This window comes from Lithobates pipiens, unplaced genomic scaffold, assembly GCF_037356315.1.
Source record: "Lithobates pipiens isolate NorthernLeopardFrog02 unplaced genomic scaffold, aLitPip1_a1.2 Scaffold_24, whole genome shotgun sequence".
Classification (NCBI taxonomy): domain Eukaryota; kingdom Metazoa; phylum Chordata; class Amphibia; order Anura; family Ranidae; genus Lithobates; species Lithobates pipiens.
In genome coordinates, this window is record NW_027507786.1 from 5,720,883 (window position 1) to 5,745,600 (window position 24,718).

The 24,718-nt window shown below is 43.5% G+C and overlaps 1 protein-coding gene across 1 annotated transcript in view; it reads right to left on the reverse strand.

The window, feature by feature from the left end:
• Positions 1-5,458: 5,458 nt before the first annotated feature.
• SBF2 (SET binding factor 2) overlaps positions 5,459-24,718 on the reverse strand; it is a gene marked incomplete in the record, with an annotated part of 632,543 nt that continues 613,283 nt past the window's right edge. The window contains 3 exon segments of the mRNA XM_077453547.1: positions 5,459-8,645; positions 20,371-20,502; positions 23,387-23,474. Coding sequence (XP_077309673.1) covers positions 8,547-8,645; positions 20,371-20,502; positions 23,387-23,474 — 319 coding nt within the window.

Genomic DNA, 24,718 nt, shown 5'->3' on the forward strand with positions numbered 1-24,718 from the left:
CTGCCATCTTTGCCTGTGTTTAATCTTCAACTGCTATGGTGCTGCACATGTGATTCGTTATGACACCAGCCATTGGATGGTTTGATAGTTTGGCTGAGAGCACAGCCAATGTGCAGTTAGCATTCCCGGCATGCCTTTTTTTTTTTAACTGTTTAAATCCATGGGTTTACTTCCACTTTAAGCATGAAGAGCCAAGGCAAACCAAGATTTCCTTTAGATTCAAATCATCAGCTTTAACAACCCTTTCTGAAAGGCTTGCATCCTGAATGAATATAGACTTTGTGATCCAGTCAGGACCAGAATGCTGGTTTGCCTTTATACCAAAAGTTGATATATTTTTAAAGTTGTCACAGATTAAACTTTGTAGGATAGAGGAAAAAAAAAAAAAATGAATGGCATTGTCTGCAGATGATAATAGCGCAACACAGAATACAATAACAAAAATTTAAATGATAGCCTCAACAGTCTTTCCAAGAGCTCAGAAGTTCAATGACAAGCCAAGACATCAATTTGGTGGTGTCACCACAATGTACTAATTCTATTTTACTTTTTTCGTTTCATATTTTTAGCTTCACTAATCATCACAAAAGACCCTTCGATTCCTAATTTAGGAAACAAAAGTCAGCAGATGTTGGTTCCTTGGGGGCCTTTGTATTCCAAAGTTGCGAAAGTTGATAGGTCCTCTCTGTTCTGGTTTCCGGAGCATCTGCTGTATCTGTTAATGGAGCACAGCCTGTACGCACGCCTTGGCGCGCTCTTAGTGGCTTTCTTAGCGAGGATGTAATTTTTATGAGCTCATAGGTCATTTTTTCAGTATTCGTAATAATTTGGGCTCTTTTGTAGCAAAGTATCATCTGTTCTCATTTTCTTATTAACACCTGTGATTAAATTCGATTTGGAAATATGGAGATCATTAATCTATAATATCATTAAATTCGATTTGGAAATATGGAGATCATTAATCTATAATATCATTAAATTCGATTTGGAAATATGGAGATATTCAAAACAAGGAAACCAATCGGCTTGTATAACTAAGTTTGGGACGTTTAAACCAGTAGGTCTGCTTTCACTCTAAATTCCAATGAGAATTTTTGGGGTATGTGAAATGAAAACAGATTTACTGGTATAAATGAATGCTCTAATCCAGGGGTCTTCAACCTTTCTAAACAAAGGGCCAGTTTACTGGCCTTCAGACTTTAGGAGGGCTGGACTAGGGCCAGTGGGAGTAGAAAACATCCTGGCTTCCAGTGGGAGTAAACAATGCCCTATCTTTGGTGTCAGTGGAAGGAATAGTGCCCCATCACTGGTGTGAATGATATTCTGCCCCATCTTTGATGCCGGTGGGAGGAATTGTGCGCTTTCGTTAGGGTCAGTCATAGAAATAATACCCCATTGTTGGTGTCAGTGGGAGGAATAGTGGCCCATCATTGGTAGGAATTATTCCCCATTATTGGTGTCAATGAAAGGAGCTGTACCCCATCCTTGGTGTCAATGGTAGGAATTGTGCCCCATTGCTGGTGGCAGTGGGAGGAATTGTGCACTTTTGATGGTGTCATTGGGAAGAATAGTGTCCCATTGCTGGTGTCAACAACAGGAATTATGCACCATTATTCGTCTTAGTGGATGGAACAGTGTCCCAAGGGCTGGATAAAGGCAAGCAAAGGACCACATCCAGCCCCTGGCCCTCAGTTTGTAGACTGCTGGCCTAATCCATTAGTTTTATGATCCCAGTAAAACTAACATTGGCTAAGTTCACCTTTTTTTTCTAAATTCCAGCTTTCCTATGTACCAATATAGCATTAATGTGCTTCTTTTGCAAAAATAAACCAGCTTTCTATTAACTCTACACTGGCTTACCTCATTGTCCTTATGAATGTTTCCAAACATGTCTATTACTTCTGCCTTATAGTCTGCCCAGGAAGTAAGTCATGACACAGGAAGAATGGATAGTCTTTCTCCCTGGCTATAAATGGGATGAAAGTTGTTTAGGTGGATTTATGGCCAGCAGTAGTAAGCTTGTTGAGTTGAAAGCAAATAAACCTGCAAAAGACTATAGTTCCCTCCACATACAATATAGCAAGAGAGTTGAAACCCTTACTATCTTTTTAAGGAAGTCCAACCTTGTGCTAGCTGGCCATATTGGGACTTGTAGGACGCTGGAACCCTAAGACCTACACTCGGCTGGTTCAACATTTAAACATGACATAGAACCAAAGCGCAAGACAAAAAGGCCCGTCATTCCTAATGCCGCGTACACACGACCGGACTTTTTGACTGACTAGGTCCGACGGTCTTTCCGACTGACTTTCCGAATGAACGGACTTGGCCACACACAATCACACCAACTAGCATACACACGAACGTATTTCTCGTTCCGGCGGGAAAATTTAAAACATGTTCTATTTCTAAAGTCTGCCGGATTTTTGGCAAACAAAGGTCCGATGGAGCTCACACACGATCGAATTGTCCGACGGACTCGTTCTGTCGGACCTTTGCTGTCAAAAAGTCTGGTCGTGTGTACGTGGCATTAGGCTTTGCTGGAATGTGGTACCGCTACGTTCCTTGCTGTCAGAGGGGACATAATTCTCTAATATCACACAGACCAACATTCCTGCCTGATCTACCAAGTCACTTAGGTGTCATGTGTCTTCAATTAAACCCCACAGGAAGGTGGTGTCCAGGATTGCTCAAATCTCATCTAACGACAGTGATGAATTTACTGGCTTCAATCAAAGGAATGTGCCTCCAAAACCGAAGCTTATGACTTTGTCTCGATAAAGTTTAATAGTCTGGAATTGGTTGGGCTAACATGGAAAGACCTTTTTCCTTCAAAGTAATAATCTTTTTTTTTTTTTTTTTAAACTCTTTCAAGAACAATCTGAAATATGTTTGTGACGTCATTGCTTGAATTTTAAAGGGGGTTATTAAAGATTATGAAGGACGGCTCCATGTAATGTAGCTGTTTTTGTCCTGTGGAATGCAAACAATGTCATTCACTTGGAGCCACTTAATTGAAACCTTAAATGTAGCAGTGGCAAGTTTTTGCTGAAGCCTTCCTTTCTATCCAGCCAGTCAGGAAATATGAGTTTTGGCTTAGGTTCTTCTTCATAAATAATAATTATTTAGAAAAATATCCCCTCCAAAGGCAAACTCTGTGGTTAGGTTTTGAGAGGCGTTATCCTAGCTGACCACTAATCTATTTGCATGTCTCTCCAAGAATCCATGTTTTGTAGATATCAACATAGGTAGTTAAATCACATTACTGAGAAACAAACTACACGTTTGAGATTTGAGGATAAGATTGTGCAACGCTGAACTAAAACTATCAGAAAAGGTAAAAGGTCCATTGGTAAATCCAGAGACATTGGGTGAAGATCATTGACCAAAATAGACCATTCTGAATAGTGATCTGTTGAGGGATGTTTGAGTAATTGGTGCCTTTTACCTAATTCTGTCTGCGCAGTACCCCGAAGAATGTAGTTTTTGTGGAAAATACCAGTTCTTTTATACAGCGTCTTGAGCTTTATAGCTAAATTTCTGCAGTGTGCGAGGTCATCTAAAGCACTGTGCCTCTGCCTGCTAGACTCACCAGATTTGGGCATGGCCATTACAGTAAATCCGAGGACATTACTGTAATATATTGCAGCTTACCAGGCCACGGTGTTGCTCGCCGTTTTCTTTGCTGGAAAGGAAGCTGAACCTGAGGATCTGCAGTGCAATGATCCTCCTGCTTTTGATTCAATTCAACACAATCTCCTGACATGCAAATTGGATGCGAAGAAACCCACATCCAATTCGCATAAGTGTGAATCCAGCCTAAAGTTGAATTACTTTAGTGATGCTGTTCCTATACAATAAAATACCCCCAAACAAAGCAAAGGGTCCTGAAGGAAATCCATGAAAAGCGGTAAGGGCAATTATACCCAGGGTGATAGAGTCCAGAGTAATCTTTATCATTGGTTTTTGATTATCAGTATTGAAAGAATAAGGGATCCAACATATTCTGGGATATGCAAACTCCCTACTTCATAAGGGCTTATATGTTATGTAACTTCACAAGAGTAGATAAGTATAACATGCCTTCCTATTTAAATAAAAAATAAATTAGGCTTTTTTGAATTTGCCGCTGTTCTCCGCTCCCGTGCGCCGTAACGCCGCAGGGAACGGAGCTCGGCGGCATTCGGCACTGTGAATCGAGCGGAGGACAGCTCGATCACACATCGCGGAGGACATCGCTGGATCCAGGGGACAAGGTAAGTAACTCTCCCTGTGTCCTCCCCTGTATCGATCGAAGCCATCCCGAGTCTGGCTCGGGGTTACCGCTCCTATCAGTAAATTCCTAACCCGAGCCAGACTCGGGATTGCCGCTAGGGGGGTTAATGTCGCTTAAACTCCAATTAGGTGCATGTCACCTTCGAAAACTTCTCTCTATTAATGATGTGTGACAGATTTATTGCATTCCTGAAAGATAGACATTTGAGGCTGAGAGAGGAGAGAAGCACGTACACAGGAGCAATGCCCACCCCTATGCCACCCCATTCACAGAAGCCTTTGTATTTTATGAATGTGTTCACATAATACAAATGCTTCTGTGAATGGGCAGAAGGAGGGAGAGGTGTGAATAGCAGTTCCAATGACTCTGCTCTTGAAGGAACTTAGACCCACAGTAATCCGCATTGGAGCTCCAGAAATATAATCTTGGAGCACAATAAACCTGTCAGATGTGAATAATAGAGAGAAGTCTACAAGGGGGTTAGACTTAAAGTGTTTGAAATACCATGGATTATCATGGCTGCTGAGCCCCGACACCGTGGTTTACATGCTTCCATCAGCCGCAGCTCCCCCCCCCTCCCTTGACTGCTGCTATCATTTCTACATTCCCCTCTTTTACAGTAACTGATGTGTCCAGTGTATGTGGTTTTGTAAAAATAAGCCAATCTATACTGTATTTCTGAGTGCCGCTGACGTGACCAGTCGCCTCTCTCCTCCTCCCTTCTGAAGTCAGGGGGGTTTCTGGGCCCCTCCCACTGTAGCTGTCAGACTGGGAGAGGAGAGAGGCAGCTGGTCACGTACGGACTGAGCGCCACTCAGAAATACAGTATAGAATGGCTTATTTTTACAAAACCACATCAGTTAATGTAATAGAGGGGATTGTAGAAATGACCATGTGTGGCTTAAAAGCCACTTTACCCCATGGTATCCCTGCAGTTTTTTCAAAGTAGATAAATTCCTGGAATTCAGCTATAATGTTCTAGAGCAGTGGTTCTCAACCCTGGAAACTCTGTTGGGGAGTCCGATGTAAGGGGGAAAACTCTGTTGGGGAGCCTAATCAGGATTTTTTTTTGGCCTGCGAATATTTGCAAAGTTTACAATGTGACTGAAAAGTTTGGAGACCCCTGTTGTAGAGTGTGATCCCAGACTGTCTACATAGACAACATGTGAGAAAATCACCAAGTGCGCCCCGTTGCTTTATTCCCTAATGATCTACATCAACAACATTTATACTCACTGCATATAAGATTTATTTACAGCAATTTATGGGCAGTATATTTATTACAAGATGTTTAGCTTGCATATCATAACAAATACACAAAAATTGTTAAAACGGGTTAAAAAATAGTTTACATTTTTTTTTTCCTTAAACATAAACTACTGAACCAGAAAATCAGTTTCTTTATAAAGTACATAAAAAACAAAAAGAAAAAAAAAAAAAAGACTTCATATACAAAAGAAGAAAAAAACATGTGCAAAGTGTCAGTTTCACCTACGCCAATTGTGATACAAAAAACTTCACACGTGCCTTCATTTCGGGGGTAATAAGAAAATTCTAATTGGCAGAATTTTTTATTTTTTTTAAAACTTATTTTGGCACTGAAGAGGACACAGACGGCTCATTAAAAACAAAAACGTCGCGGTCATAAGTTAATAGGATTGGCTTTGTCAGTAAAACGATAGAACCCACAAGAAACTGGGGGGTGGGAATGCGTAAAATTGATAATAAATTTACACACACAGCTTGGTCCGAGACGTAAGAAGATACAAAAAATTATTTATATACAGTACAAACTTTGTCATAGAAGATAAACATATTAACAGTTCAAACTTGAATTACTCCAGTCAAGTGATATTACAAGTGGTCATATAAGTATTCTTACTTTTTTTTGACACAAAAAAAAAAAAAAATACAAATAAAAGAAAAACAAAATTAAATAAAAACAAATTTAGTTACAGAAGAATTAATCAGGAATGTCCAAATATAATTTTTTTTTTTTTTTGGCAAAAACTATGTACATATTGGATTTAAGTTGATCCTTCCTTTCTGTCCTTCATGAATTTAAGTGCATGTGCTTGCATTAAACGGTGTAGTGCATTTTCAATGAATGTACAATGAGAAGCCGGCCCCCGCCTTTGGCGGTTAGCAGTTAGGTCCCCACCTACTGATCCTTCCTATACTATTCTGCAGGTGTGTGACTCTATCTGATGTGACAAGTATAGTATTAGAAAAAGAAAGCACCACACCGCACTGACACTACGGACTGATTGAGGCTAGTTGTTGAGCTACTAAAAAGAAAAAAAAAAAAAAAAAAAAAAAAAACACAACTGTACAGTGTCTGTAAACTTGTCAGTCTGACTACATCAGACCTACTTCTTATTCTGCCCCAAAATTGACTTCAAGTCCTCATTGACCCTATCGTAGTAAACATATTGGGAGTGTATTAAAACTGCATAATACTTTATTTGAAGGCTTAAAGTCTCCACAATTCCGCTACGTTCTATATAGTGTAAGGCAGAAAAACAATACGCTTTGTAAATAGTGGTAAATCAACAGTCTTGGTTCCTTATGTTGGCCCAGGTGTTCGAAAAAAGTCAGCTATGTCAAATGTTGCCTGCTTCCATGGCAAAGCCAGATCCATGGCTGCTGACAAGGGAGTACCATAGAGTACTCAGGTCAGCACCGAGGGCCAGGCCTGGGCCTGTCGTAGCTTTCTTTCTGGTGTGGTCTTCAAAGGGTACAGTGGGGGAGCATACAGAAAGAGCAAAATGCTTCATCAGTTTAATGTCAACCTCATCATGTTAATCTCATCTACTGGAGGCTCCTTGACTCTCTCTTATGTCATTCTGACTCCTTTCTCAACCTTTATACCGCAGTGGAACTCTTGAAATAATTTTCAGGTCTCAAAGAACCCCTGGTAAGATTAGTCCATCAGAGGTCATTGGGAACATGCCCCTTACATTGGTGGTGGCTTATGGGAAGAACGCTCCCGTCAAACACTGTCAACGCTTTTTGTGGAACTACAGTTTATTTTTATTTTATTTTTGTACTATTCTGTGAGCGATAAATATCAATATTTATGGAAAGTCCACTTCTCCTTCACATTCGGGTGCCTCTACTGACATCACTTTACCATTTTTTTGGTGCTCGAAGACCTCTTACTGTGAATACACTGGAATCCTGAGAGCGGACCCATAGAGCATTGAGTATGACCTTTTTCTGTGCAGGGACAGTCATTCCCTTCAGGTTTTCACCCCAGGTTGTCTGATCTCCTGTTAGGGAGCTCAACAACCTCACAGATGTAAGTTCCCCATCACATTTTACCTTCTTTTCCATCCAATTATTTGATAAACAACTACACTTTAAGAAACTCTCCCGTGGCCTCAGTCTTTATTTTTTATTTTCTCCTCATTTTTGGAGGCATCCCAGTTATATTCCCTTTGCAATGGTGCCCAGAATGACTATCTTGCAGCCATGTGGCTGGCTCTGCCAAGTGGTGTTGCACCAGGAACTATGCTGGCACCATCAGATGGGAGGTCAGCCACTGTTTAAGGAACCCTTATCCACCACAAGGGTTCCATGGAACCCTGGTTGAGAATGGATGTTCGAACAAAAACTGCTTGATTTGTGCGACTGCTTTCTCCATAGCTATATATGCCAAGAGCATGCTTCGGAGCCCATTGTGTAGTTTGTAGGTGTGAGATAATGAGGTGGTGGTGGTGGGATGGGGTCCTGTCAGGTAGGCTGACGGGGGGGCCCCCATTATTTCTTACAGCAGGCCTAACCAGATCCATAAGAACTTGCTGTAGAAGACCCTTAGCATAGATAAAAATGTGAACCTTTCCCACTGGACAAACCAAATACTTCAAGCCCCTGTACCAACATGAAGGATCAAGACTGGAAAGACATATTACTTTCAAAATTGATGATTCCACGGCCCTGTCATAAGATAAAGGAGTTCTTAGAAAGGTGGAGATACCTTTTAAGCTCCCAAAGTGTGACCTTCACCTGTAACAATGTAATAATACTTGCGGAGTGCCCCTGTGTGGCAGTAAGCTGCCTTGGCGCTACAAGGGAGGAGGAATTCTCCAAGCTGCCCACACAAGGAGGAACTTCTGAGGGCCCTGTAACGTTCTGAAGATGTTGGCTACCTGAAAGGAAGAGAGGTCCTTCAAAACTGCACAATACAAAAAAAAAAATTAAAACTCCTTCTTATAACAAGAGGAGCTATGGCTAGCGCTATCCCAGAGACGGCAGTCTGTGTGGCATCCTATGCATCCGATATACAGCTCTGGATCTTGTCCATCCACTGCTGGGCACTTTGTGCGTCCTGAGCGCAGAAACTGTACACCCGCTTGCTGGTTTTTACCTGCAGTGAAAAATTAAGAGGATCATCAGATACATCATACACGATGACCAAAAGCTCATGTTTTCCAGGTATCTTTAAATAAATGTCACAGCACCCTGTCTCAGTACTCTTCCCAAGAGCTCCCAGCCACGATGCAAGGAGTGAGTTGGCACTTGGAGTTGGAGAGTTATGTCAAGATCTAGATGTCTCAATCAGTGGTGTTGCTATAGGGGTGCGGGTCACACCCGGGTGGCAACAGGGTTGCCGATAGGGGGGGGGGGGGACCACTGGCCCTCCTGTAGGGGCCTGGACAGCAAGGGGATTGGTGTGGCGAGACGGGAGGACAATTACAGAACAATGCACTGTGTCTGTCTCCCTCCAGCAGCTAAAAGCTGCTTTCCCCCTCTCCCTCCTGCTGGCTTTCAGCGAGAGAGAGAGAGAGACACAGTGTATCGTTCTGCAATTGTCCTCCCGTCCCGCCACACCGATTCCCCCCTCCCTGTGCTGCCACCATCTAATCCCCCCCCCCCCGTAGCACTGAAAGCATCGCAGAAAGGCGAATGGAAAGCAGGGGGGAAGGGGCTGGTAAATCTTTTCATTTACTGGCCCCTTCTTTTTCAGAATTAGACAGTGTTTACTATGCTTCAGTTTATGAATGAACAGGAGGAGCCTCTGTCTCCTGTCTATTCATCTTCAGTGCAGCTGAAGCTACAGAGAAAGGAATTGAATAATCTGTGTCCTCATGTCCTTTCTCTGTCTCAAAGGTGAGATTTCAGGGGTCTGTTTGGACCCCTGATATTTCATCCAATCCCTCCAACAGCATTGTAGAAAACAAAATGTTAAAAAAAATTTTTTTTTAAATTGTAAAAAAAACATTAAAAATAGGAAAAAATTATTTTAAAAAACTGTATTGACACCATGTATTACCTCACCAGGTGACACCACTGGTCTCGAATGTAGATCGGTGGATGTCATTCTGGAGGAGTAGGCGTACCTAGGCAGGGCATTCCTGCACTTGCAAAACGCACCATCCTAGGTTTTGCCCATATGTGATACGGAGCCTCAAGAACTGAGATCCAATGAATGAAAAGGGTGAGCCAAGGACAGTAAAGCTGGCGAGAAGAGCACTAGATGATGCTGGATCTCCTCCAGCCAGGAAATGAGGCAGGGCTCTTGCTTGCTTCACCTTGTATTGCACACTATAAGAAGCCAACAGTGTGCAGAAAAAAATTTCAGTCCAGGAGAGAAACCTGTACAGCTATGTAAGGTTGGAGGTCAATTTTAAACAGCGACTCCATTATTAGCACATCCTTTAAGTGATATCATGTGACGTTAATCAGAAATGAGTTGTTTACTTGTGGAACGGAGGTTTTGCAACACACAACCACCCCCGCAGATGTGCAGTCTATGGTTTATTTTAAGCAAGACGATGTCCCAAAGAACCTGCCCAAGTCTGTACATATCTATCACATGACATGGGTCAGGCACAAACTGTCCTGGGAACCCCCCCCCGATTCCTGCAAACCCTGGCTCTACCATTCCTAGTACACAATATGAATCTGACAGATCACATGTGTGTACTGTACGGGTTTCTATAGACACGGCTCTATTTCTGCCTTCTCCCGAGTGGACGGTGATGTCATGACTTGGAATTCTTTGGGGCCCCACCCTTCTATTCTACAGATCCCAGATGGCATCTGGAAAGGAGCCCCGAGATGTGAGCATCCTGCAGGAATGTATTGTTTCACTTCTCTATCTGCTTCCAATTACACGGCGAGATTTCTTCACATATCTCTCCATCCCGAATGACAAGCTGAAAACATGCACAGTCGGCGTCTGATTGGTGATAAATTGGCGATCGCCTAAACACAACAGACGCATCTGATCAGTGCAAAACAAGTTTAAAGGACTTTTGTCTACCAAAACTTAAAAATGAAGGTGACCTGTTCAGGTTTACAGCCAGGTACTGGCACAGGACACCTCATGGCTTAGAACGGCTTTGTTGTCTTGTGTTCTGGGAGCACCAAGTGCTGGTCCAGGTGGATATGCAGGCCAGGGTCTTCTCACCCCGGTGTAGGCTACCTGATGTCCCTGAGGCAGGCAAAGCAGCTGCTTTGCATGAACCACATGGCAGAGAAGACACAAATAAAGTATTCTTGCTACTTGTGCACATTAGAAATAACTAAACCAAAAACTAAAGTTGGGACCAACGTTCTCTATAATGCCTTTTACCTTTGATACCATCAACAGTCCTACCCATATACTACAGATAGGTGAGAATGATTGGAGCCTTTGTGTTCCCCCCTCTCCCTTTTTTATGTTTGTACACTTTTTATTACTTTATTCATTTGGCAATTTTATTTTATTATAGATACCCCCTAAACCCTGCATCTGCTCCTGATTGGTATTTTAACCATGAAACGTATAGAGATTTCCTATTATGTGTTGTCACAGTATCCATGTTTAACCGGTTCCTGACCGGCGCACGCCGATGTACATCGGCAGAATGGCACAAGCAGGCATATTGGCATACAGGTACGTCCAATCTTTAATGCCGCCCTGCCATCGGGACCCCCCGTGAGTCCGGTCACGGGTCCCGCGGACTCGATCGCCTGCGGGCATACCCGCGATCGTCTCACGGGGCGGCTGAATGGAGAAATGCCGTTGTAAACAGCATTTACCCATTCTGCATAGCAACTAGTGACACTGATCTCTGCTCTATGTGATTGGAGCAGAGATCAGTGTTCACTAAATGAAAGCCCAGCCCCCCCACAGTTAGTAACACACCCCTAGGAACACTTAACCCCTACACTGCCACCCACTGGTTAACCCCTTCACTGCCAGAGTCATTTACACAGGAATCACTGCATTTATATAGCAGTGATTGCTGTATAAATGAGAATGGTCCCAAAAATGTGTCAAAAATGTCCGATGTGTCCGCCATAATGTCACAGTCACAATAAAAAAAAAAAAAATAATCACTGATCACCACCATTACTAGTAAAAAAAAAAATTTATAAAAATGCCATAAAACTATCCCCATTTTGTAAACGCTATAACTTTTGCGCAAACCAATCAATAATCGCTTATTGCAATTTTTTTTAATCAAAAATATGTACAAGAATACGTATCGGCCTAAACTGAGGGAAAATTTATTTATTTTTTATATATTTTTGGGGGATATTTATTATAACAAAAAGTAAAAAAGAATGCGTTTTTTTTTTCAAAATTGTCGCTCTATTTTTGTTTATAGCGCAAAAAATAAAAACCGCAGAGGTGATCAAATACCACCAAAGGAAAGCTCTATTTGTGGGGAAAAAAAGGACGTCAATTTTGTTTGGGAGCCACGTCGCACGACCGCGCAATTGTCAGTTAAAGCAACGCAGTGCTGAATTGCAAAAAGTGGTCTGGTCTTTGACCAGCAAAATGGTCCGGGCTGTAAGTGGTTAATATCTGTACTATATTATGTTTTAATGAACCAATCCACCATTGATTTTTTTTATGCCCATATGTTACTATTACTACAATCTTGGTCTACAGACTTAAGGTCCATTACTATGTATATTATATTGAATTAACCATGTATTATCGTGAAATGTTTAGTTTTTTTTAAAATTGATACCCATCAGCATATCATATTTTTTATGTTGAACTAATAATGTATTACTATGAAATGTTTAGACCTATCAATTTAGACCCATTAGTATATTATTGTATCAATTTACTATTTAACCACTTAAGCCCCGGACCATTTTCCAGCTAAAGGACCAAGCCCCTTTTTGCGATTCGGCACTGCGTCATTTTAACGGACAATTACGTGGTCGTGCGATGTGGCTCCCAAACAAAATTGGCGTCCTTTTTTTCCCACAAATAGAGCTTTGTTTTGGTGGTATTTGATCATCTCTGTGGTTTTAATTTTTTGCGCTATAAACAAAAAGAGAGCGACAATTTTGAAAAAAAAATGCAATATTTTTTACTTTTTGCTATAATAAATATCCCCCAAAAATATATAAAAAAACCCATTTTTTTTTTCCTCAGTTTAGGCCGATACGTATTCTTCTACATATTTTTGTTAAAAAAAAAAAAAAAAAAAATCGCAATAAGCGTTTATTGATTGGTTTTTAAGTTATAGCGTCTACAAAATAGGGGATAGTTTTATGGCATTTTTATTAATAATTTTATTTTTACTAGTAATGGTGGCGATCAGCGATTTTTATTATGATTGCGACATTATGGCAGACACGTCGGACAATTTTGACACATTTTTGGGACCATTGGCATTAATACAGCAATCAGTGCGATTAAAATTGCACCGATTACTGTAAAAATGTCACTGGCAGTGAAGTGGTTAAGTGTGTGTTTTTTTTTGCTGTAGGGGGGCGTGGCTTGGCATCTGATGTCACTGATCGTCTTTCCCTATAACAGGGAACAGACGATCAGTGACAGGCTCACTAGGAAGCACGGGGAGAGGTTTGTTTACACTTAACTCTCCTAGTTTTTCAGCTCCGTGACCCGATCGCGGGACACTGGCGGCGATCGGGTCCACGGGTCCCACGGCCACAGAGCTCAGGACCGGGTCTCGAGTGCGCCGCTAGTGGCGCGCACGACCCATGGCTGGGCACTTAAAGGCAACGTACCTGTACGTGCTTGTGCCCAGCCTTGCCATTCTGCCGACGTATATCGGCGTGAGGCAGTCCTTAAGCGGTTAATACTCTATGTATGTATGACTTTTGCAAATAATAAACAATGTGTAAACTGATTGGCTCATTCAACTTAGTGATGTGCTTCATATAAAGTCCCATTATTTATTCTCTTTCTTTACATGTGCACATTGTTAATGATCCCTGAGCAGAATCAGCAGGTCATCAGATACTTTGATGGGTGTTTTGAGCTGTTCTAGATGGCGTGCTCTGTCTTTTTCAGATGGAACCCCCGACTAACACGGGGCCAACTTTCCCTCACTCTTGGCTGGTAGGCATCATGGTGAACTTGTCGCCTTTGCCCTGCATGGACAAAGCACAGATTTGCATACAGACCACCTGTCATTTATACATTTTTATTTTGCAGTTATGTCTCCCATGGGACAAGCTACATGGCGGATGGTTGCACTCTGAGAAATTCCAATTTACTGAAAGCAATCACATGTACAGGCAAATAGAAACAAAATAGAAGCAGGGGGTGCAAGGGTACCAAGGTGTTTCACACTGATTTAGCACTTACTCATCACATCAGTCACAAGGAAGCACTAAATCAGCATGAAATGCGTACACTCTCTTTGCACCCCCTGCTTCTATTTGCCTGTACATGGGATCGCCTTCATTACACTGGGATTTCATAGAGTGCAACCATGTGAAATTTTTGTGCATCCTTCAGTCGAAGAGCTGGGCTGTCAGGAAAGGTTTCACCTGCTGGTGGCACTGTCAGATCTATGGGCCGCAGTACTGGTGTCCACCAGCAGGTGTCTCCCGGCAGTCTGGAGCCGTCATCTCCTGTAATCGGCCATCACCTGAGACTGATTGCAGGAGGTGTATATATACCCGGCCGATGCTGCACACATTTACCTTGGTATTGTTCCTTGAGCCCTGTCCTGTGTTCGCTAACCTGTTATCCCTTATCCTGTATCCATTCTTGAACCCCTGCCCTGCAGCCTGATTCCCTTCGCCTGTCCCCCCTCTCCCTGTCCTGTCTTGTTCCCAGCCCTCTCTGCTTGATCTCCCGTGTATGACCCCGGCTTGTTTACGATTACATCTTACTCCTGTATATACTTTTGGCTTAGGCAGTTATTTATTGTGTGTCACTGGGGTTGGTTGTTGGTTAAAGCGGAGGTTCACACAAAATTGAACCTCAGCTTTTCGGAAGCCTCCCCCCCTCCGGTGTCACTCGTGCATGCGCAGTAGGGAACCGGGAAGCGAAACCGCAACGCTTCACTTCCTGATTCCCTCGCTGAGAATGGCGCCGGCAGCAGCTGAGAGCTGAGCGATTGCTCGGCTCCCAACATCGCTGTACTCCAGGAAAGGTAAGTGTTCATCTATTAAAACTCAGCAGCTGCACTATTTGTAGCTACTGGCTTTTAATATATATATATATATATTTTTTTTTTTTTTGGTGGACTTCCTTTTTTATTCTCTGTTTTTATATTGGAGGTGTGTTACTTTTGTTTATTTACTTTCCTTATAATAAATGATATTATTTTCACGTCACACATGTTTGGTTTATTCTGTTGCAGTCTGCACAGTTCTGGTTGCACCAGTCCATGACATAATACCAAGGCCATCCCTGACCAGAAGTGGCTGCACAGAGGAACCATCTTGATTCTGTTTTTGCTAAGATGCATCCAGAGGAAGTTGTTTATTCTTTGCTGGTGACAGAGGATGGTGAATACTTCCACCAGATATTGAAAGCGTGGACCAGTGACCAGCTACCAGAACGTATCAGACTGGCTCATTCTCTAGTTGATCAGGGCTGTATGCTGTTTGGGGATGTTCAGCCTCTGATTCAGGTGTGTGCAGAGCTTGCCTTTTCTCCCCCTTTCAGTTTTGATCAGGTTGAGTCTCTGATGTGGTTATTGTAGGATGACCCACTTAACCCTGCCAACCTTCTGCCTGCTGTCCGTCCTGACGTACTGATGCCCAAAACTGTCAGCTTTCTGAGCCTGTGCCTGTTACCCTGCCTGCTGATACGGTGCTTGCTATATCAGTTCCAGATGCCCAGCCCGCTGCTGCCGCTGCCCAGCCTGTTGCTCCAGTGCCCGCTGCCCAGCTTCATGTTCCAGTGCCTGCTGTCCAGTCTGACGATCCAAAGCCCGATATCCGGCCTGACGCTCCAGTGCCCGCTGTCCGGCCTGACGCTCCAGTGCCCGCTGCCCGGCCTGACGCTCCAGTGCCCGCCGCCCGGCCTGACGCTCCAGTGCCCGCCGTCCGGCCTGACGCTCCAGTGCCCGCCGTCCGGCCTGACGCTCCAGTGCCCGCCGTCCGGCCTGACGCTCCAGTGCCCGCCGTCCGGCCTGACGCTCCAGTGCCCGCCGTCCGGCCTGATGACCCAGTGTCCAGCTCCATGATCCAGTTCCCAGCCTGATGTTCCAGTGTCTGCTGTCCAGTCTGATGACCCAATGTCCAGCTGCATGATCAAGTTCCCAGCCTGATGTTCCAGTGCCCGCTGTCCGGCCAGATGCTCCAGTGCCTGCTGCCCAGCCCAATGTTCCACCACCCGCCCTGATAATCCGATGCCCGGCTTGATGATCCAGTTCCTGACGCCCAGCCTGATGATCCAGTGCCTGCTGTTCGGCCTGATGTTCCAGTGCCTGCCCTCCAGTCTGATGATCCTCTGCCCAACTTGATGTGCCTCTGCCTGCTGCCCAGCCTGATGTGCCTCTGCCCGATCTGATGATCCTCTGCCCGCCCTGATGTGCTGCTGCCCAGCCTGATGTGCCTCTGCCCGCCCTGATGTGCTGCTGCCTAGCCTGATGTGCCTGCATTCCAGCCCGCCTCTGATGATCCTTTAACCAAGGAGTGGGCATGGCTATTTTGGCCTAAATGTATGAAGAAATTTGATTTTATTGAATAACTTTTATAACAGAAAGTAGAAAATATAGATTCTTTTTCTCATATTATAACAAATAAAAAACCAAGTGGTGATCAAATGCCACCAAAAGAAAGCTGTATTTGTGTGAAAAAAATAAAATATATATATATACCGGTATATACATTTCAAATGGGTGCAGCACTGCATGACCGCACAATTACCAGGTAAAGTAGCGCAGTGCTGAATAGAAAAAATAGCCTGGTCCTGATGGTGGTAAAACCTTCCAGAGCTCAAGTGGATATAAAACAACTGAGTCTGTGTTCAGGTAAAACCAGTTGTGATGTCAGCAGAATTTTCCCATCCTAAGTAAATTCCTCAAAAATATTTCCTAATCTGATTCATTGCCGCATTTTGATTCCTAAGAACCTAAACCACGGGGGCTTCGTTCTTCTTCCATTCCCTCATCCAGATCGAGTTACCCTCCTTCAGAAAACACATGTGACATGATTTATAAGGGGATTCAACATGCAGCATCCCCGCGCAGCAAATCCTCTGCTCCACCCGCCCACATGGCGAAGGCCACCCGGCTTTACATCAAACCGCCGATTGCGCAACTCGGAGATTTGTAGGGCGATTAAAGCCGAACTCCAAGATCAAGCCTGCTTTCCACTTCTAGTTCCCTCTGCCAAAGCACATTAAAAACACCACAAAATAATTCTTAACCACTTCAGCTATGGAAGATTTACCCCCCTCCCAATACGACCAGGCTATTTTCTTCGATACGGCTCTGCGTTACTTTAACTGACAATTGCGCGGCCATGCAACGTTGTACCCAAATAAAATTCATGTCCGTTTTTCCCACAAACGAAGCTTTCTTTTGGTGGTATTTGATCACCTCTGCGGTTTTTAATTTTTGCGCTATAAACAAAAAAGAGCAACGATTTTGAAAATGAACAAAACAATATTTTTTACTTTCTGCTATAAAACATATCTAATTAAAAAAAAAAAAAAATGAAATTTCTTCATCAATTTAAGCCAATATGTATTTTGCTACATGTTTTTTGGTAAAAAAAAAAATCCCAATAAGTGCATATTGATAGGTTTGCGCAAAATTTATATAGTGTCTACAAACTATGGGATCATTTTTTGGGAATTTTTATTTATTTTTTTACTAATAATGTCAGTGATCATCGACTTATAGTGGGACTGTGACATTGTGGCGGACAACTCGGACACTAGGAGTGATCAGTGCTAAAACTATGCACTGTCACTGTACTGACACCGGCAGGGAAGGGGTTAACATCAGCGGCGATCAAAGGGTTAAATGAATGTCCTAGGGCAAGGATATGCAATTAGTGGACCTCCAGCTGTTGCAAAACTACAGGTCCCATCATGCCTCTGCCATTGGGTGTCATACTTGTGGCTGTCAGAGTCTTGCTATGCCTCATGGGACTTGTAGTTCTGCAACAGCTGGAGGTCCGCTAATTGCATATCCCTGTCCTAGGGAGTGTTTTTAACTGTGTAGGGGGAGGTGCTTGTACTGTGCGAAGGCAGAGATCCGTGTTTCTGCTTAGCATGAAACGCAAGATCACTGCCTTCCCTTGTTACAGATCGCCGTTCTGCCTGTGCCTCGAAACGATCTGGCGGACGTAGCCTCCATCGGACCTGCCGATTGGCTCCCACTGTGTCCAATCACAGCAGGAGCGGGTTTGCCGGCGGCGCGCACCCCAGACCCGAAGGTGCAGGATTACGTACCGGTACATGGTTCTGCACAGAGCCGCCGGCCTTCCACATGAAATCATCTCCTTAATCCTTTCTTGCCGTTCAGACAGGCAATGCACGTCCCCCATGCAACATGATTATTGGGGGGGGGGACTACAATTGCCAGGATTAGCTGGGAACATAGTGATGTTGCAGATAGAAAGTGCTGTAGGATCTATAGAAGCTTTGTGCATAGCTGCCAGTAAATGCTTGTGGTGGGTCATGACCACATCCTCTGCCGACTAAAAGGAAGCCTGATGTAAACACACCAGGGCTTCGCTATGAGAACTACTCAGAGGAGGAACTAAGCCTCCGGATTTAAAGTGGTAGTACATAAACCAGGTAAAGTGACTGGCCTCAGGTGATACACAGAGATGAAACAAATCCTCCTACATAAGTTGTACCCGTTTTATCTACAGTCTTCTCTTCATCCAAAGTCCAGAATGTATAAAGCTTGTCTGAGAGTTCAGAAAAAAAAGGGGGTGTGTAAAGCTGACATTTCACACTTCAGAGCTCAGTGAGGAATGGCTTTTTATATGTACTTATTTCCTCTAATTGATATTTGGAGGCGACGGGGGGGTCTCCCTGATAACTGAAATACGAGACCAACGACAGGTACATGGGCTCCCCCCTTTATTGAGACGGACCCCTAGCCCACACCTTGATTGTACTGTCTATTATTATGACTTGGATTAAGTAATGTACCTCATCTTCTTTCCGGTGTCACATCACATATGGCGCCCCATCACAGTTGGCTACCCGCTGGAGTGCGCAATGCGCGACGCCGCCATAAGTGTTCCAATAGAAGTCCCCTCACGGGCTCGCCACGCTACGCGCACAGCCTCGCTTTGCTCAGCATAGATATAATTGCACTCTATATCCACTTGGATGGTGGGGGACTTGAACTTGGACTCAGGGGTGGAACGAATACGGCGGCTTCGCGCATGCGCAGTCCAGCGGGTAGCCAACTGTGATGGGTCACCATATGTGACGAAACACCGGGTTCATATACTTCCTTATTTGATGGTCTCATCTCTATTGAGCCCCCTTGATTATTTTAAGATTTTTTTTCTAGTGTTTGTCCAATCGGATAATACCGCATGAACTGTCGTAATCGGCTCTCAAAATCTCTGTACTAATGATCCGATCGCTTCAAAAGCATGTAACCATCTGCATGGCTTGGCTCTGTTGACCAATTTTTTTTTTTTTCAACTGATTTCTCTTATGTTCTTTCCTTTGTATATGTTTTGAAAAACAGAATGCAAAGAAAAAAAAGCCCCCTTCTGCTCCATGCTGACCTACCTATTTTAAGTCCACTCCGGTCCAGTCATGTGATCCGGTGTTCTATCGATTTGTGCCCTCCGTTGAAAAGTGTCCATGCTTGCACAGAACGGAAGACCACTCCAGCTTATTTCCCCGAACAGCTGGCGTGACGTCACCATAGCGCATGCGCACATCGTAGGAGGCTTTTTTTTCCGACGGGCGATACCATTTCACAGGCACAATAGAAAGCTATGTAAAGAGCGGAATGACACCGTAGCGGTCAGATTGAGCCTCGCTGTTGCGGGAATGGGTTGTGGGTGTGTTGAAGGGCGGGTTTTGTCTATGTTGCAGGCGAAAATTGGCCTTCAACACACCAAACCCTCCCTGCAACACAGACAAAACTGGACCTTGAGCACACTGTAAACCCGCAGCGCAACAGCAAGGCACATTATGACAAATACGGTGTCCCTCCGCTGCATAGCATTCAATTGTGCTCGTCCAACGGTATCTCCCATCCAAAAAAAGCCTCCTACGGTGTGCGCATGCTCTACGGTGTGCGCATGCTCTACGGTGACGTCACGCCAGCTGATCGGGGAAAACAGTTGGAGTGCCGTTCCATTCTGCGCACGCACAGGCACTTTTTCGAAAGAACACCGGCCTCCCTGTGGCTGCAGGGGAGAGGAGAGAGCATTCGTTAATGGCTGGAAAAGTTTGGAATCGATGACGTCACCCATAGGCTCCTATGTCTCAGCAATTGTCGAGCACTTCCCTTCCTCTCCCCTCCAGCAGCTGATCTGCAATAGATTGTTCCAGGCTCCTGCAGACTCTCAGCATAGCTGTCTGCTCATACCTCCCATACGGGCAGTTACTGGAGAGCAGGAAGATCAATGAACTATGATGGCTTTTCTGAAAACAGATATTATTGCTGTATATTGTGATAGGGCAGGGCTTATCTGTGTCGAAAAACCAACATCTACGTTAAATCTGATCAAAGATGTTTACCATAAAACTGGTGTGTGTGTGTGTGTGTGTGTGGTGGGGGGGGGGGGGGGTAAAGCCATTATAAAGCCATTATATCATAAACAGGGGAAGAGGGAGCAGACCATAAAAAAGACAATCTGATCAAAGATGTTTACCATAAAACTGTGTATATATGTATGTATGTGTGCGCAAGCATGATAAAAGCCGTGATGACACTCACATCAAAGAAAGCCTTCTCACTGGCGTGTTTTGGCACTCCTATTGTTGGCCCTGCAGGAACAACCGTCTCCACGTCGGCAAGGTCGATGTGCCCCTTACAGCTCGTGTCCTCACCGGAGTCGTAATACCGAAGCTGGACCACAGACAGGAAAGTACAATATTAGGGATTACATCATCAGAATTCAACTTTATATATCTGCCTACATCAAAGTCCAATACAGGATTATTATATCTAACGTCAGACAGCCCCATGTAGGAGGTACACTACTGTGTTTAACGATGAAGTCCCGCACCACATAAGGTGGCAGAGCCCTAAGGTGAGACGCTACTCGATAAGGGTGTACAATCTTATATACACCCTCACCCAGGTAAATGTAATTAAATCCCCAAAATCCGGCACTATTAGGTGCCGAGATAGAAATCTCAAATGTTTATATTTATAGCGGCGAAAATCACAATAGCCAAATCATGGAAATTGGCAGTGGTGCCATTCCATCTGCTCAAACACAAACTCTCCTGGATCATGCTTAACGAACGAATGACAGCGATCTTGTATGATAAAATGCGAAAGTTAAAAAAAACATGGACTCTGTACTTAACAGGCAACCCCAGAACTATATTGATATAAGGGGGCCGGCGAGGGGGGTGGGGATCACTTTCTAAAACTCTCAGGCCGCGTACACACGGGCGGACTGTTCCCCCAACTTTGTCCGCTGAACAGTGTTTCAGCGGACAGTCCGCTCGTGTGTGGGCTTCAGCGGACAGTTTCAGCGGACAGTCTGACGAACAAAGTTTTTCAGAATTTCCGTAAGACAGTCCGCTGAAACTTGGTTTTGTCCGTCCAAACTTGGTTTGAGCGGACAGTCCGCTCGTGTGTAGGCAAGTTGGACGGACTAAGTATTGCGCATACTCAGAAAGGGTTTACACGGCCGAAGGTTGCATTGCAGTGTATTGGACGTCATTTTTCTAGTCCCGTCGTACGTGCCGTTCACGTCATCGCGCACGCTTTCAGCGGACTGTTCGTTCACCGTGTGTGGTCAAGTTCGTTCATGCAAATTTTTAGCGGACTGTTTGTCGAACAAAGTTGGGCGAACAGTCCGCCCGTGTGTACGCGGCCTCACTCTTCCTTATTCTTTTCTTTCTATATCTATCTTTCTTTAGGTATAACTACCTCTTCCTGTTTTCTTTAATTGGTCTGACAAAGAAATGTGGGTCCGAATGCTGAAATCTAAAAATGTCAATTTAGCTCATTCATGGATCCATTCCGAAAAACATAAATGTAGCAATAATACCATAAATGATATCTCAGGAGGCAAAATGCCAGCACCATATTATTGTAAGTTTATATCTGTTATAGGTGGTAATGCTGTAAATACCACTAAGAAATTGTTTACTGAATTTGTAATTTTGTTTTACTATGGAAAATCTGGAAACTTGAAATAAAAACCACTGGAAAGAAAAAAAAAAAAAAAGACAAAGTCCCGCAATTTAAAAAAAGAATTATTTTTAATACTTTTTTTTCCTACTCCATTGATCTGCATTAAATGCGGAGTTCCACCCAAAAATGGAACTTCCGCTTTTCAGATTCCTCCCCCTCTCCGGTGTCACATTTGCCACCTTTCAGAGGGGAGCAGATACCTGTATAATACAGGAATTTGCTCCCACTTCCAGGCAGATACCCGAGCCACCTGCGGGTATCTACGCCACTTCTGGCGCCTTCTCCGCGCCCCCCCCCCCCTGCTGTCTTCTGGGAGACACATAGGTCCCAGAAGACAGCAGGGACCAGTGGGAATGAGCAGCACAAGTCGCGCATGCACAGTAGGGAACCAGGAAGTGAGGCCGCAAGGCTTCACTTCCTGATTCCCTTACCGAAGATGGCATCGGCAGCACCCGAGAGCCCAGAGACAGATCGGCTTCAGGTGCCGACATCGCGGGCACCCAGGGACAGGCAAGTGTGCATATTTTAAAAGTCAGCAGCTGCAGTATTTGTAGCTGCTGACTTTAAAATAAAATTTAAAAAAATCGGCGGAGCTCTGCTTTAAGTAGTTTATTGTCCTGATGAAGCTCATTGTGAAACGTGTTGAAGAGACTACTTGCCAAAGTCTATTAAATAATTAAACCAATCTTTGGAGACAAGAGGAGAGATCTGGGGTCTTATAGACCCTCAGATCTCTCCATGAAAAAAATTAATAAATTGTCCCCCTGTCAGAACACAACAGCTCAGCAGGGGATATCACTGTACTAACAACGAACTGTTAGAACATGTCTCCGACAACTGAGCGGTCAGTTTTTCTTCCGTTCAACCCGCTGGCATGACATCATCATTTACATTTTACCAAAAACTGGGTATTATATTGTTTGTGTGCACTAAAAGTCATTAAATTTTATTTATTTTTCAAAAATTCGTGTTTGAAAAACCGCTGCACAAATATCATGCGACATAAAAAAAATTGCAACACCCACCATTTTATTCTCTAGGGCCTCTGCTTAAAAAAACAAACAAAAAAAAAACATATATATATATATATATATATATAATTTTTGGGGGTTCCAAGTAATATTCCAGCAGAAAATGATGACTTTTACATGTAGGAGAGAGATGTCAGATATAGCCAGGCTGGCAAGTGGTTAACGAATGATATGTACTGTAATAAAGTATCTTTAAGTAATTATCTTTGCTGTAAATGGTTGGCAGCATTAAAGTCCCAGTACATAAAACAGTATTTCTCTGCATACTGGACCTCTGTACTGTACAGGCCACTAAGGTACTCTCATAAGACACAATGCCAATAGTTTAGGCTACTTATAAAAGGCCATTTTTTGCTCTTATCTGGAACATTTATAGATATTAAACGGCTGAAAGGTTTACTTATTCAGGTAGAATTAGGCAGCTGACAATGCACATTCTCAGTTGCTCTATATTTTATTTCTGAGCACTGGTCAGTCTGTCCGGTGTGTTTTCCAGACACCTATCCCTCCTTTTTCCTTCTCCTCTGAGGGTGGTCCCTGGAACCTACCTGATGCTTGGTGACATCCAGGACAAACCAGCGAGGTTTCCAGCCCTTCAGCAGAGCGCCCCTCTTATACAAAACCCCTTCAAATGACCTAAAGAAAAACAAAACAGTGAATGGATCAGCTGCCGATTGGCTCAACTAGCCACATTTTTTTTTTTTTTTTTTTTATCAAAGTAGGCAACAAACACACTTACAAAGCAGGCATTTCACTGCAAGCCTGATTGTCACTTACAGCTAGTGTGTGTCTACTCAATTTAAAGATGGACCCTAAGGCTGCATTCACAACTGAGCGTGGCGTTGTTTTTTGGACGTTTGTAGGAGCGTTTCTGAGCTTTGGTATTTTGTTTTGTTAGCCAGTAGAGAAATGTATCATCTGTTCATTTACTGCTGTGTTTTGCAGCTTTTTCATTCGCTTTTATTTATTACTGTGTTTTTTGTATGGGGTTAAGGGTTAAAGGTTATAACTAGGGTTAGGGTTCATTATTCATTTAAGCTAGCGGTAAGGCTTATGGGTTAATATTATGGCCAGGGGTTAGGATTAGGGGTGTTGGTTATGGGTTAATATTAGGGTTGGGGGTTAGGATTATGTGTTAAGTTACGACTAGGGTTAATATTAGGGTCAGGGGTTAGAATTAGGGGTGTGGGTTAGGATTAGGGTTAATATTAGGGTCAAGGGTTAGAATTAGGGTTATGGGTTTATATTAGGAGTTACAGGTATGGGTTAATATTAGGGTTAGGTTTAGGGAAATAGTAGGATTAGGTGTGTGGGTTATGGGTTAATATTAAGAGTTAATATTAGGGTTAATATTGGGGTCACCTGAGCGTTTTGTAGCTTGACGCCTGAAGCTACAAAACGCTGGAGGGGAAAAAAATCCATTATTCTCAATGGAGATGGTTCACATCTCCACTCCAAGTCGCCTATAGCTCAAACAAGTTCCGGACCCTTTTTTGTCGCGCGAATCTTGCTGATTTGGGCGTTTTTCTTCTTTTAACATTGGTGACCTTTTGCCCTGCACAAATTCGCGACAAAACGCGGTAAAAAACGCAGCAAATCCACGCACAAATCGTGGTAAACGCCGCAAAAAACGCTTGAAAAACGCTACGCTCAGGTGTGAATGCCGCCTTAGGGTTAAGGGTTATGATTAGGTTTAGAGGTGTGGGTTATGGGTTAATATTAAGGTTAGGATTAGGGTTAATATTGGGGTCAGAGGTTGGGATTAGAAATAAGGGTTTATATTAGAGGTTAGAGTTATGGGTTCGTATTAGGGTTAGGCTTAGGGAAATATTAGGGTTAAGGGTTAGATTTAGAGGTGTGGGTTATGGGTTAATATTAAG